This window comes from Oryctolagus cuniculus, chromosome 13 (assembly GCF_051225735.1).
Source record: "Oryctolagus cuniculus isolate XC-2025 breed Fujian yellow rabbit chromosome 13, ASM5122573v1, whole genome shotgun sequence".
Taxonomy (NCBI): Eukaryota; Metazoa; Chordata; class Mammalia; order Lagomorpha; family Leporidae; genus Oryctolagus; species Oryctolagus cuniculus.
The window spans coordinates 44,686,470-44,702,226 of NC_142879.1; the positions used below are offsets into that span (position 1 = coordinate 44,686,470).

At 43.0% G+C, this 15,757-nt stretch overlaps 1 protein-coding gene across 13 annotated transcripts in view; it reads left to right on the top strand.

Annotated features, from left to right (window-relative positions):
- CACNB2 (calcium voltage-gated channel auxiliary subunit beta 2) overlaps positions 1–15,757 on the top strand; it is a 402,637-nt gene that overhangs the window by 358,593 nt on the left and 28,287 nt on the right. For 7 of the 13 annotated variants that reach the window (XM_089311223.1, XM_017347579.4, NM_001082396.1 and 4 more), the window contains 4 exon segments: positions 410–543; positions 4,071–4,151; positions 4,567–4,625; positions 15,567–15,676. In XM_089311223.1, the coding sequence (XP_089167349.1) occupies positions 410–543; positions 4,071–4,151; positions 4,567–4,625; positions 15,567–15,676 (384 nt within the window). 13 annotated transcript variants of the gene reach the window in all.

Consider the following 15,757-nt stretch of genomic DNA (forward strand, 5'->3'; position numbering starts at 1 on the left):
AAAGGTTTTTAATGTAGTTGCTTTTATCTAAAAGTGGGTTTAAGATATTGTAAAAAATGAGGGCAAATGTTCTATACTGTACTTTTACCCAGTTGATATGGAGAGTATCAACATTATCATTTTAAAGTATATATTATAAATATATTTCTCTAAAATATTAAGAGATCCAGCATGAAACTGATTGGTTCCAGCAAATATGATGAGGATATCTCAGTTTTGTTAGATTTGATTACATTGTGTTCTTAACATGCTGTACCTTTAAATTTTACTTTCTTTGTGTACTGTGTTGAACACTCATAGTAGACCTTTTATAGTGGATAGTTTTATTTGCTTTCATTTTATTTTCTTTATAACCTGTTTTTCCTCTCCTGTCCACCTGATGATTTTTGAATTGTTTGTCTGTATATAGCTATAGACATAGATGCTACTGGCTTAGATGCAGAAGAAAATGATATTCCAGCAAACCACCGCTCCCCTAAACCCAGTGCAAACAGTGTAACGTCACCCCACTCCAAAGAGAAAAGAATGCCCTTCTTTAAGAAGGTAACATGAACTTCCCGGCTCCCATTGTCCACCCGCTCAACTGCACTGCGTCACATTTCTAGTCCTGTTGACCGTCTGCGTCCTTTGACAAGCCAATAACATGCATGCTCTGTTGTTCTTTGTTTCTTTTCCATGCTGCTGTAGCTAAGCAGAAGCAGAAATCGGTAAGTTTACATTGACATAAGCTGTGTTTATCCTGCCACTGGCATCATTAGCATTAATTCCCACGGTTCTATTAAATGCAATCATTTCCGTCTTAAGAAAAGAACCTATCAACAGCTAATTGAGTCCATGAATTTCAAACCAACTAAATTGAGTGAGTGACCTGTTAAAACACCATTACAGTACTTATCCTTTTTGATGGAATAATATCTACCACCAAGGGAATTTGTTTAAACATTCAAGGATGTCAAACACTGACAACCCCATATAATGCACCTCAATTGTGCATGCTTATTCTGTCTGTCTTTGTCTATTTCTTTTCTCCAGAAATTTAACTTATAATCAAGCATATGAAAACAGTTATTAGATTCTGATTTATGATATCCAGATACATAGCTTGTACTAGAAAAAAAAGGAATATTCAATTTTTAATTTAGTCAGTATTTAAACTTCTAATCCACTAGGTGCAAAATCTGCAGATGAACAAGACCAGTGGAAAACTGCAGGCTTGTTTTGGCGGTTTACTGTGAGTTTTTCCTATTGTCATGTATAAATACTCTCCCAATGTTCTTGCCTTCTCCATCAGTCAGAATTCAGCATCTCACCTGTTGGACAGTGGGGCTGGTGGCCACACGTAGAGCCTTTGCCGTTGGCCAACCAGTGCTACACAAGGATGCTACTTGTCCCCTGGCTAGAAACCACAGGGTCTTCCAGAGCTCTCTCTACTCAAAACAAAGTCTGTTTCCTCTGAGAGTTTTGTAGCTTCAAGCAGTACTTTTTTCAGGCCCTTTCCCCTGGTTTTCATTTTTCCCCTTCTTTTCCATACCACTTTCCACAGCTACGGTGCTTTTAGAGTCCTCCATCCTGATGTCACCAAGTGCAACCATGACACCTGTGCACTTGTACACATGAAGTGAACTCCACTCTCTGCCCCAGCCTCTCAGCACGCAGAGCTCGTTCTCTGCAAACAAGTGGTTGCTCTCTGGAGGAAGAACTCTAAAGACAGTGATTGGGCTGTAAAGTCTTGTTTTTTAATCAGTTACGGTTACTTTAGTAAGAGAAGACCTCAGCACTGTGGGCAAAAATTAAAACACCTGGATTTTTGTGTCACCAAAGAGAGCCCCATCTTGATGTTCCTCTACAACAGAGGGCCCACCCATCTCTCTGCTCCTGTCTTCTCATCGCAGCCAAATCTTTGAGCCAAGTGACCAGCAGTGTCCATAGTTCAGAAGCTTGGGAATCGGCTAAGCTGCTCTGAACTTACCAGAGTGGGAACAGGACTAAAAACATGTTAGCGAAGACAGTTTAGTGAAGTTTGCTGACCCATAAATTCTAAAACTTTAAGGACTTTCACTTTATCACACTTTCCCACTAAGGAATTCAAAGTAGGGTGGGAAAAATAATGGTGTCATTATCAAAAGGGCACAAAATACCAATATTCCATCAAATAAGGTAATTTCTGTAGCTACCCTACTGATTAAGAAGCTGATTGTTTGCCAGCATGGATAACCCTTTGCTAGTTGGCAGTCACACAGTTCAAAGGAACCAGAGACTTATCAAAGACTGGGCCACTTCAGACTTAAAGAATTGAAACAAAATTTCTTGGTAGCTGTTACTAAAATGCATGCAGTTTATATTACTAATTATAATGGTGGAAAAGGTATTCTTTTACTGCATCATAATAATGATTTGGCTTCTAAATACTTTCAGTGTGAACCCAGGTGGTATAAAGTGTAATAACTTAATAAACATGCTTATGATGCCTTCGGCACTGGTATTCATTCTTCTTATGTTACTGATTATGCGGTAAACTTCGATGCAGAGTTCAAAAAAGCAAAACAACCTGAGATTCAAAATAAGGTTATTTTCCATGTTTTAGGTTGCTTTTAGAGTGGTGCTTCTGTGGCATTTGTGCTGTCACTGTATTATGTTTGTCTTGTTTTTTTTTTTCTGTTCAAAAATGTATTCTACCTTTACTGTGCTTATTAATATTAATTTTGAATGTGAGGTGAAATTTTAAGCAGTAAAATCTGACAGCACAGCAGCGGTAATGTTTTTCTCCCCGATCATATTGCCTGTGCCTATTGGTGAAATCTCAGAGGAAAGCTTTTGAATTTGAAATACTTTTTAATTCCCCTTAAGCAAGTTAAATTCAAATGAAGCTCTGGAAAGTTGGCTGTGAACAATTTTAAGCAACAATAAAATGTTTGTGACTGACAGGCAGGATGCAAAAATTCCAGTCACATTTACAAATCAATTTATCAAATTCTTAAAATAGTTTAAGTACAACCCTCTTTTGGTGCGTGTGATTCTGAAAATACATATTTTGAGATACTCCTTATTGAAGATTCATGTAACAACTTGCTTATTCCAGTGTCTAAAGCCATATCTGTTTGTCTTCTGCATTTAAAAAAAATTTAGTTTTGGATCAGCTTACTATTTTCTATTATCAGTAGAGGCAGTTTTCATATAATCAAGCAAATTATCTAAGTTTTTGAAATATATAATTTGAAGCAAGTAAGCTGAAAGGTGTTGATACTTTTAGGAATTGTTAGAAAATTTAGCTCTCTTCCCTTGCTCTTCTAAACAAGAAAGAAATGAATTAGTCATGAGAGAAATGCTACCTAAACTACAGAAGCATATTAGATATAAAAAATGATAATGTTTTGGAGCCACTGAAGCACAGTGGATTATATTATTACACAACAACTACTTTCCCACCAAAACATTTAAAGATTGCATTGTAAGTTTTTAAATACCAAGCCATAGAAACCATAAAATCCCAAAGCATTCTTAAGTATGCTGTGAGCAGCGATCATGATTACTGTGTATTGGAACAGGCACTGTGATTTAAACTCTCACAATAAAATAGATTTTTAAAAAGTATTTGATCGTGAGAGTTAAAATGTTCTGAAACTAGATTTTATCCAGGTAAGATAAACCTCTAGGATGCAACGATAATGGCATCCTTCTTTTGTCCGTAATTAAACCATGTTAGGTTTGAGCATCTCAACTCTTCAGAAAACGCAAATGTATCTGAACAGCAACGTTAACCTCCGGTGAAGCCTAAAGCAGCTCTCCTGCATGAGGCATGTTTCTGTTTGCATTCAAAAGCAGCACCTAATACCGCAGGAACTAACACCGCAGTAGCGTTTCTTGAAAGAGAGTGAGAAAATTGTAGATCAGTCAGTAACTTGGAAACTGTTTGGAATGGGTTTGTTTAGACAAGAGGCAACTTAAAAATAAAATCTTAATATCTAGAACGCCAACGCCTCACATTATGGAGTTGAGAGAGAGGACCGCGTGTATCGGGTATGTAAGCTTCCTCTGCCGTGAACGTTTAAACGCCTCTCCTCTCTCTGCAGACAGAGCACACTCCTCCGTATGATGTGGTGCCCTCCATGCGACCCGTGGTCCTCGTGGGCCCTTCCCTGAAGGGGTATGAGGTGAGTGGCTGCCTCACTGCCTTGTGACTGTACCTGTCACTCCCGACTCTGGGATCCAGACCCGGAAGAGCTAGTCACAGCCAAGGTGTGTGTACATTGCTTACTGTTTTGCTCTGTGTGGTTTTCCTGGCTGTGGCTTTGGACATTTCTGCTGGATGCGATTTACTCAGCCCAGGAAAAGTCAGATGGAGAGTGAGTGAAGCCAGTTGCAAAGCAATATGTTGTTGTCTCCAAAACATCATGATACAAGTTCAGGGAACTTTGGCTTTTTGTCACTGAACCAAGACTCAGAAAAATTTGGCAACTTACAAGCCACTTCTTCCAAGTGGAAAATGGTTTTCAAGTGTTCTTAGGAAGAGTAAAATTTTTTCAGTCATGATTAATATTTTTCTCATATCTTAATGCTTAATTGCAGGTCACAGATATGATGCAGAAAGCGCTGTTTGATTTTTTAAAACACAGATTTGAAGGGCGGTGAGTATCTTAGAATACTGACTTTCTTTGGATTCTTAACTTGATGAAGACAGACCACGGTGGGGTGGGCATGGGATGCCAAGAGAAAGCTACCTTCTGTCGTCTCTGTGAAGAGAAGAAATGAGTGTTGTTTGGTCCAGTCCATCCAACAAATATTTGTCACTTTTACTTTACTTTACACTTTTACTCCCACAACCCTGGATAGTCCAGTTTGTGCACCTGCATCTGTAAGCTGAGCCAGGCTGGCTACAGCCCTGATGACTCATCTTGCTTTGGGCATCAGGGGCCCCTACGGATGCCCAACCATCACTCTAAATATCCACTCCCTTTGCACTTTCCTGAAAGACTTTTTCTCCTGTTTTAAGGTCTAGCAGCCCCTTCTCATCTCAGTCTCTTTCTCCCTCGATGACCTTGCTTTACTAGTTCACTGGGAAAATGGGCAAAATGAAGATGTCCACGAGGCCCCCTGAGCACAGCTGTCCCTGGTGTTCTGAGTCTCTCCCATTACTGCGTGCTAGCAGTTGTCAGCCCGCCCAGCTGGACACTAGAAACATTCCCAGACGACTTAAACACGGCTATCACACTGTCCTGCCTGCTGTCCTCATCAGTATTTCCCATTCTAACGGAGATCCTACATGCATATAAAATGTAGTTATTTCTCCTCACATTTGACTTCACATTCTTCTCTGTCTCTTTTTCCCCATTTTCTTTACAACATAATTCCTTGGGAAAATTGTTGGATATTATACTTGCTCTCTTTCATTCTCTCTCTTTTAAGATTTATTTTATTTGAAAGTTACAGAGAGAGGTAGAGCCAGAGAGAGTGAGAGGTCTTCCATCCACTGGTTCACTCCCCAATTGGCCTCAACAGCTGGAGCTGCGCCAATGTGAAGCCAGGAGCCAGGAGCTTTTTCCGGGTCTCCCATGTGGGTGCACGGGCCCAAGGACTTGGGCCATCTTCTACTGCTTTCCCAGGCCATAGCAGAGAGCTGGATCGGAAGAGGAGCAGCAGGGACTAGAATTGGTGCCCATATGGGATGCCGGCACTGCAGGCCAGGGCTTTAACCCGCTGCGCCACAGCACCAACCCCTCTTCCACTCTCTTAAACCTATTCTGGTCACACTTTGACGCACACTGTTCAGCCAAAGCTGGTCCTATGAAAATCACCAGGCAGCTTCACATGACTAAATTCAAGGGTAACATCTCAGTCCTTGCTGTGCTTGACCATAGCAGTCGCTGACACGTAGACAGCTGCCCCCTTTTAAATCCCCTGGTTTCCGCAACTCCACTTTCCTGCTTTCCCTTCTGTAGCGTTAGCTATTCCTGTGTCTCCTTTGCTGCTTCTGCCTCATCAGCTAGGCATCCTGGAGAGCCAGGGCTAACGCCTTTGTTCGTCTTTCTCTTCCTTGTACATTGAGTCCTTCGGTGATTTCATTTGGTGTTGGGTGTTGTTTTTTTTTGTTTGTTTGTTTGTTTTTTTTTTTACAGGCAGAGTGGACACTGAGAGAGAGACAGAGAGAAAGGTCTTCCTTTGCCATTGGTTCACCCTCCAATGGCCGCCACGGCCGGCGTGCTGTGGCCGGCGCACCGCGCTGATCCGATGGCAGGAGCCAGGTGCTTCTCCTGGTCTCCCATGGGGTGCAGGGCCCAAGCACTTGGGCCATCCTCCACTGCACTCCCTGGCCACAGCAGAGAGCTGGCCTGGAAGAGGGGCAACCGGGACAGAATCCAGCGCCCCGACCGGGACTAGAACCCGGTGTGTCGGCGCCGCAAGGCGGAGGATTAGCCTAGTGAGCCATGGCGCCGGCCGGTGTTGGGGTTTTAAATACCATTCCTTTGCTTGTCTCTCTTCTGAATTCCAGACCTGTATATCTATTAAAATACTTATTCAACATCACCTAAGATATGTGATGGACTTCTCAAACTTCCAAATTTCTTCCAAAACCCGATCCTCCCCATAGCCTCCCCTGTTGATGTGTTCTGAGACCCTCGACCCTAGATCATGGAGTTACCCTCAACTGTTCTCTTACGTGTCTCATCCAAGTGCTTCTGTCTGTATTCTCAGAGCTCATCCAGAATCTAAGAGCTCATTGCACATTCTCTGCTGTCCTACTGATGTGACACAGCAGCATCTCACACCTCTGGATTATGGCCACAGCCTCTCAACTCGTCTCACTGTTTCCGTCATCTCTCTCTTCGGGACTGCTCTCAGGTCGGCAGCTTGAGTGACCTTCTGAAACTGCGAGCTAGAACTTTTCTCTCCTTTCTTCAGACCCATCCAATGATTTCTGTTTTCACTGAGAATAAAAACTAAAGCCCTGGGGTTGGCATTGTGACGCAGTGGCTTAAGCGGCCGCCTGCAATGCTAGCATCCTCTGTGAGTCTCAGGTGCTCCACTTTGATCCAGCTCCCAGCTAATGCACCTGGGAAAGCAGCCAAAGATAGCCCAAGTGCTTGGGCCCCTGCTATTCACATCAGGGATAGATGTTCCAGGATGGAGTTCCAGGCTCCTGGCTTTGGTTTGACCCAGCCCTGGTTATTGAGGCCATCTAGGGAGTGAACCATTGGATGGAAGATCTTTCTCCTACCCCCTACCCCCTTTCACTTTCTCCTCTACCCCATCTCCTGTCTCTCCCTCTTTCTCTGTAACTCTGCCTTTCAAACAAATACATCTTAAAAAAGCACACACACACAAAAAAGCCTTAGAGTGGCCTCTCTAACCCTGTATGGTCTGAGCCTCTGTAACCCTGTAACTCTGTAACCCTCCTCTCCTGGCTTAATCTCTTACCACCCTCCTTGGTCATTCTGCTCCCACACAGTTATTTCTTCCTTGTCCCATGCATACCCCAGTTTCTTCCCCACCTGAGGGCCTTTACACTTCGCAGTGCCCTCTCCTAGGAGGACTATGCTTGACAATGTGAGCGTCCACGCATGTGCAGACACATGTTCTCTGTTTTTCTCTGCCTTCCTTGAGTTTTCCCCCAGCACTCTTGTAGTTTGTTTATTCATTTTGTTTGTAAATTCCTAAAGGCAAGGGTTTTTACTGTGTCGTGGGCGGCTGTGTTCTCAGTGGCTGGAGCAGTGCTCAGTGCGAACTAGGAGTCAGTGAGTGTTGAATGCATGTCCGCAGCTGGAGGGGTCAGTGCAGAGATGTCAAATGCCCCGGCTCTGCCAGTAAAGAGCTCGGATATAAGCCATACACCAAAACCTCCAACTATAAAATATAAAATAAATAGAAGGACAACCCAGTACAAGTGAGGGGTCTTCAAGTTGATGGAAAATACTATGTAGAAAATATTCAAGTTCATGGAAAATATTGTGTAGAAACCATGTGGATTACAAAAAGGTTTTCATACCAAAATAAATTTAGCTTCCATTTTCCTAGAACTTTTAGAAGCACCCTTATATATACAAGGTACAGTAGCATAGAAGAGTGATCAACACAGTACATGCAGGAGAGGTTTTCACACGGTCCCTAAGGTTCACCACATGACATAGATGGTTGAGCAGGGCATGTCCAGTGGAGGGTGTGCAGGTGTGTGAATGCATCAGATTGTGACAGCGCATGACGTAAGACAAGCCACTTCAGGTCTCAGACCTAGGCAGGGACTGAGCAGTAACAAAGCCAGGGCCATAAAGAATGTGCCTTGCCAGTTACCTTGGACTTAATCCTTTCTCTCTCCTCTCCTTTCCCACTCCTGAAAACTTTATGGAGTTGTTATTTACATGTATGTGCCGGGTACTATGACGAGCAAAAACAGAGACCTGGGTTCCATAGAGCTTACTTAGAATCTTTTGAAAGCCTGCAAAACCAGACAAGGGCTTTAGCTTCATGAGTGTTTTTTTAATAGTCTCTTGAAAGGCAGCTTGGATCAAATAATCAGTGGGTGTTAGGGTAAAATTTAAGCCAGCTTCTAATGCATTCAAGATGTGAGAGGGGACCAAATGGAACATCGAGATTTAAACCAAGAATAGATTACAAAGGACCTGGGAACATACAGGACTAGTATGTAATTCTGTATTTTTTTAAAAAAAATATATTTGGTACCTCTCTTCTCCGTGTTGCTTGCCTTCCCCCATCCTAACAAGACATTGTGTCTGTTGACTTCAGTGTTCTTCTAGGTTGCTTAACACAGCTCTTTCCTTTCTAGACCACACCTACTCCTATAAAAAGTTCTGATTTATGTTGACTTTCAACAGAGGAGGCAGGAGTAGTAAGGGAAGATTTTATAACAGGACGAATATTGTCAGCAAGTGATCAACCGGAAGAGATTGAAAGGAATAGAAAGCAGAAAGTAGACTTTATTTCAAGGCATTGAAAGACTTTATATTCAAGGTCTACCTAAACCAAATGCCCTGAAGTAGATATTTTTATTTTCCATACATTTATGAAGTGATTTTTAATTTATACCAGGAAATGTAGCTTTTGGCTTGGGCCAAGGCTGCTGGCTCTGCCCAAGTATAAAAGGCATACATCTAATCTACCCCAATTAGCTTCTGTTTCTTTATTCTTGGCTCTGTCATTTATCAAAATTTTGACATTGTGCACATGAGCTAACCCACCCAAAATGTCCCACTGGAATAGACAGTGCTGTGCACAGCTGCTTTAACCCCTGCCCTTTCCCATATGCCACTGATGGAATGTGATAGAACTTCCTAATTCACCTCTTTCATTTGGAAAGCCTGAATACGTTTTGAATATGGAAGATAGATTCCATCCACAATATGTATCTTGGACCCATGTTCTGAAGGATAAGCCATCCAGACTGCATTTAAGAAACAAATAAGTACAGAATATCCGAATGTTGTATCCATCTATTGTTTCTGGCCAGAAACCATTTCCATATGGCTTTGTTAATGGACGTGCCTTGGCTACTGTTGAACCACAGAGCTGGAGTTCAACATTCTAACCCTGTTTCATCAATTAAAGGTCCTCAAAGAGAGTAGAGTCCACACAATAAAACTATAAAAGCCAAGTGAAAATTTAACCTTTCCACCCATGGCAAGACATCCAGAGTACCTGTATCATGAAATGCCTTTGCCTCTGGCAAGGTCAGACAGCCACAGTGGAAACTCACCAGAAGCCTCAGGTACAAGCACACGGGTGACATTCTGAAACAGAAAACTGAATTGCCTGTCAATGATCCAATAAATAAACTAAATTTAAGAACGTTTCGTTAAGCCCACAAAGGAGAGAATACAGAAGGAAATGGTGATGGAAGGTGCTAGGTAGTCAGGAATTCCTTTTCTGTTCTGGAACCCAGTTAGGTTCATTTGTGGCAGTCCTGCAGACCTTGAAGACTCGGGAGTCTGCTGTTAACTGGCATGGAGGGTGGCAGGTCAAAGAAGGCACAAATCCTGTGCTGTCTCTAGTGTGCAGGAGAGCGGGCTGTTTAAAGTTGGGTGCCCCAACCAACTGTGGCAGGTAAACAAAGCAGTCTTCACATTCACCTCGGAGGACAATGACAGGCAACTTAACAAGGACACTGGGAAGAAGACAAAAAGTTAGAATCTGGGATAAATTCAGTTTTCTTCCCCAGTGGCTTTGAAAGCATCAGCTGTTAGCACTGAAGTGTTTGGAATGCAAGCTGAATTGCCGTGGGCTGTCGTACACCATTGTCAGAATCTGCAGCGAGGGACTCTTAATGGAAATCAATAATCTTCTGAAATATCACCTCACTTTATTTCTGATGTAGAAATCTTACTTTGACATGAGACCGCTTCTGAGCTGGAGAACGGCTATCCTGGTTGCAAATTAGAATCACCTGAAGCACTACAAAAAAAAAAAAAAAAAAATCCAAGGGCTTCTGTCCTTCCCTTAACTAATGGAATCCAAATCTCCGAGGCAGGATGAAGGCATCTGTAACTTCAAATGCTGCTGTGGTGGCTTTGAGAGCCGCCACTCACAACTGAAATGTCCTCACGAACTCTGCCCTTAGGACTCGCAAGGTCTCTTTCGTGGCCAAACCCCAACTACGGACAGTTCCCAAAGCATAACTCCAGGAGCTTTAGTGGGACAGCGGCCTCTCTCAGGCCACAGAGCTAGCCATGAAAGCAAGGAACCTGGCTGAGCAATAGTACGTGCGGAGAGAAAAGACCAGGCGTGCGGGACAAGGTGAAGCAGGAATCATTACAGAAAATCCCGTGCTCCTTAGTTCCCCATAGACTACACTGTGCAGCACCTCTGAGCAGGTCTCCTGGCCCTTGTCACCACGGAACCTGCCTCCCAGGCCGTGTCCAGCGCTCTTGTGAGGCACAGCTGCAGTCTCTGCTCATCCACAGGGCTTGGGGACCCAGACAGCTGCCATTGTCCTTGCCCCGCAATTGAGGTTCTCGCCCTTCTTTCCTCCCAGAACACCCTGCCCACAATATGTTCATCACTCATTCCCTCCCTCCCTGCATCTGACCAAATACCACCTTACCTGAGAGATTACTTCTGAACACTAAAAAATATACTCTGCCCAGTACCCCACCCTCTGTCCCATTGTCCGGTCATTATTTTTAATGGCACTAACTACCATCTAACATCAGATACATGTTTGCTTCCCTCCACTCTGTACTCCAGACACACACACGCACACACATGCAAGTCCTGTGATAGCATGCAGAATAATGATGGCCACGGTGTAGGCACTCAGGAAACATGGTGAGTGAAGGTCTCTCACGTTGGCCATCCAGGTGCTCAGCGTGATTACAGCTGTGGCTTCCCGGGTAGTATCACTGCACCCCACTGTGCTGACCCTGAATAAATAAGAGCACTTAACTAATTACTGAGCATTGGATGCCCCTACCTATAGTCGGATTTCATGTGAAAGCACTGTGCAATGATAATGAAACTATTTTTTAAATTGGCAGCTTCAGCATTTTACAGTAGTGGCTTTTTAAATGCTAAATAATTTTTTAATCTAAGTAACAAAACATAAAAATAAAATAGAAGTTATTTAAAATAGTAGTGCCACTCAGCAATATAAAAGAACTATTGAGCTACACAACTCTTAAGACTACATATGGGCCTGCGCCGCGGCTCACTAGGCTAATCTTCCACCTAGTGGCACCGGCACACCGAGTTCTAGTCCCGGTCGGGCACCAGATTCTGTCCCAGTTGCCCCTCTTCCAGGCCAGCTCTCTGCTGTGGCCAGGGAGTACAGTGGAGGATGGCCCAAGTGCTTGGGCCCTGCACCCCATGGGAGACCAGGAGAAGCACCTGGCTCCTGGCTTCGGATCAGCGCGGTGCACCAGCCGCAGCATGCTGGCTGTGGCGGCCGTTGGAGGGTGAACCAATGGCAAAGGAAGACCTTTCTCTCTGTCTCTCTCTCTCACTGTCCACTCTGCCTGTCAAAGAAAAAAAAAAAAAGACTACATATGTATGATTCCACTTAGATGATATTTTGGAAAAGTCAAAACCATAAAGGGGCAAGAAATAGCTCTGTGGTTGCCAGGAGGAGGGTGAGAGGGAAGATGGACTTTATTATAAAGGGCAGCACCCGGGAAGTGGAGGGAGATATCAAGGACTGACTCTGCATCATGAATCTGATATGGAACTCATATGAACTGGTCCAAATTCATGGAACTGGGAATCCAAAAGGATACATTTTTGGGTATATGGATAAATATCTATTTTTCCCCAAAAGCCAGTAGTCACTTTCTATGCTTTATCACATGCTATGCTCTCCAGATAGTAACTGCTTTTAACTCTTCAGCCATATCTTTCCATATGTGTTCCTTGCATCTAAATAAAATGTTTAGCCCAGCTCCTAAGATTTGAGGCCCCCACATCCCACATTAGAGTGCCTAGTTTGCAGTCCCAGCTCTGCTTCTCTTTTCAGCTTCCTGTTAACATGCACCAATGAAGGCAGTAGGTAAGGACTCAAGTTCTTAGGTCCCTGCCACCCATGTGGGAGACCTGGATTGGACTCCAGGCTTTGGCCTTGCCCTGCCCTGCCCAGGCTGTTGTAGACATTTGGGGAGTGAACCAGCAGATAGAAGATCTCTTGTGTCTTTCCACTTTTCAAACAAATAAATAATTCAAATGAAGTGTCTGATTTGTTACTGTGTTTTCAGTGGTAGGCTTTACCTGTGGACTCCCACCTACAGAATATAGAGCTATTATGCATATCCATCCTCTTTCCCATGCAGACAACTGCACCTGTCATCCTGCAGTCTCCCAGGAAGACCACTGGATGTATCTGAATACCCTGTGAAGAGATTGAGATAACGGGTGGGAAAAAATTTGAGGATGAATTCATAACATATAGAAAATTAAGCCAAAATATGAATCAAAATTATTTGGCATGGAAACCACAAAGAAAACACACAATAAGTAGGGATTAAAATATATGACATGGCTCATTTGAATATTACTCACATGGTTACAATGAATACTAAATATGGTGCCAACAAAAATTATGATTTCCCTTTCTAAAAATTATATTTTTGTCTATTCCACAGGCAGAGAGAGCAACAGAAAGCGATCCTTTATCCACTGGTTCACTCCCCCAAATACCCACAGCAGATAGGGCGGCATCAGGCCAAAAGTGGGAGCTGGAAATGCAATCTGTGTCTTCCAGATAGGAGGCAGGGACCCAGTTACCCAAGCCGTCACTTGCTGCCTCGCAGGGTAAACGTTAGCAGGAAGTTGGACTCGGAAGCAGAGCCGGGTCTCCAGCCCAGCCACTCTTACAGGGATGTAGGTGTCCCAAACGACATTTTAAACACCAGATTTGGTACTGCTGCCAGCAGGCTGCAGTCTGGACCATTTCTCTGTGTTTTGTGTGTCATTCTGGAACATCTTCAGGGTCCCTAGGCTTCCCTTTCACCTGTGAGCTGGTGCTCCTTTTCCATAGTTCCTTTTATCTCTTAGAAGCTTTTGATGGTTTAGTAAAGCCGCTGCCTGTGGTACTGGCATCCCCTATGGGCATCAGTTCGAGCCCTGCTGGGTCCACTTCTCATCCAGCTCCCTGCTAACTGGCCTGGGAAAGCAGCAGGTGACCCAAATGCTTTGGCCCCTGCCACCCACGTGGGACACCTGGAAGAAGTTCCGGGCTTCTGGTGTTGCAGCCATCTGAGGAGTAAACCAGCAGATGGAAGATTCTATCTCTCTGTCTCTGTCTCTCCTTCTCTCTGTGTAACTCTGATTTTCAAGTAAATAAATCCTTTTGAAAAATTAAAACATTCTCCGATAGTCTCCCTAGAAAGAGTATATTAAAAAGCAAGACCTTTAATCCCTAAAAATATCCTTAATCAACCTTCTTTAGTTAGTAGTTTAAATGTTTGTGGTCTTCTGGTTTCTGTTGTTGCTATTGAGAAGTATAAGCATTCCAATTCCTGACCTTTTGTGTGAGACATTTTTGCTCTGAAAGCTTTTAGGGTTCCTTTTGTCCCCAGTGTTAGGAAATTATTAAGAACAAGTATTGGTGTGGCTCTTTCAACTACTGTACGGGACCTTTTCAATATGAAAAACCTCATCCTTCCTTGTGAAATGCTGTTTTTAGTTTTTTCTGTCTTGATTCTCTTTTTTCTGAACTCCTATTATTTGGAATTTTAATCTCTTAGATAGAGCTTTGATTTTTCTTTTCTTCTATTTCAACTCTGTCTTTTTGGTTTCTCTTTGGGAGATAACCTTATATCTTCTAACCCTTCTTTTGAAATTGCATTTCTGTCATATTGTTAATTTCCTAAAGCTGATTCTGAGTTTTAAAACAGACATTTGTTCTAGTTTCATACATTAATGATTTCTTGGCTTTCAACTATAAATATTGGTCACAGTGGATTTTCCTGTTCTGGGGTCTCAAGTTAGAGGTTTTCCTGAAATGCCTGGTGAACACTGCCATGCTCAAGTTTAACAGTGGGGCACGAAATACCTAACTGGAAGCTCTGGGCTCATAGGTGGAGCTTAAAGGACTTGGGCTTCCCTGTAGGACAATCTTGATGTGCAGTTTAAAAAGGAAATATCGCAGACCAGAACATCTGGATCCTTACTGTTTGACACAGTCATATACCCCAGAGAAGACTCTTCCAGTCTGACACCTGGAGGAGTGTCAGCCTGGCTATCAAAATTCTAAGCTGGAGGGGAAAAGTTGGTGGCTCAGCTTTCAGACTCCTTTCTTTGGTCTAGAGCATCCCCTCTGTGCTCTGCCCAGGGTCACCTGGCCAGAGGCCCTCTCTTTCATTCCCTGCAGATAATAAACCTGTGGTCCTTTATTATATAGGAAAAAGAATTGTTAGTTGGCTAGTTGGTATTGAAATGGACTTGTAAACCGTACCTGTTTGTAGTCCCGCCTTTGCCACCCTCTTCAGACATACTGTGAGCTCTCAGTTTTGCTTCATAACTTTTCCTGCTGCTGAATTGAACATTCAGTCTTGTCTAAATTATTCACGATTTCCAGCTTTTAGATTTTGTTGCTTTCATTTCTACCCTATCTAAAATATTTCATCTCAGTATTGTTTGTCACAATGCCCTGTGTGTTCTTTTCACAAGTCATTTAGTAATTTTATTATTATGTTCTTCATCCCTGCCACTAGACTGTGAGCTCTCGGATGGAGGCCCTCATTTTATTGTTTAATTTATTCTTCATGCCTATCACAGACTCAAACGATGGCGAAGAGGCTAAGAATATAGGCTTGGGTATGGATGTTCAAATCCCAGCTCCACCCCTTAGTATATGCACAGTTTTGGATAAATATTCTAACTGTGGCTCATTTTCTTCATCAGCAGAAGTTTAATTTTAAACCTCTCTCCTGGCATTTTTCAGATGGTTTAATGAGAGAACTCAGGTAAAGCATTTAGTATATACCTGCCACCTGGTAAGCAACCGATAAAGGTTAAAATAGACAAAAATGAATGATGAATTGTCCTAACATACGGTTTCTGTGTATACATATTCTGCACTCTTTGGCTCCCTTAATGACCTTAGGGTTTTCTGTTTCTTTTTTCCCCCACAGGATATCCATCACAAGGGTCACTGCTGATATCTCGCTTGCCAAACGCTCAGTGTTAAACAACCCCAGTAAGCATGCAATAATAGAAAGATCCAACACTAGGTCAAGCTTAGGTAAGTCTGCCGTGACTGTAAGTTCTGTCAACACTCCCTTCCTAGATAACTCCATGTGTCAGAGAGCATAGAGAAAAACAG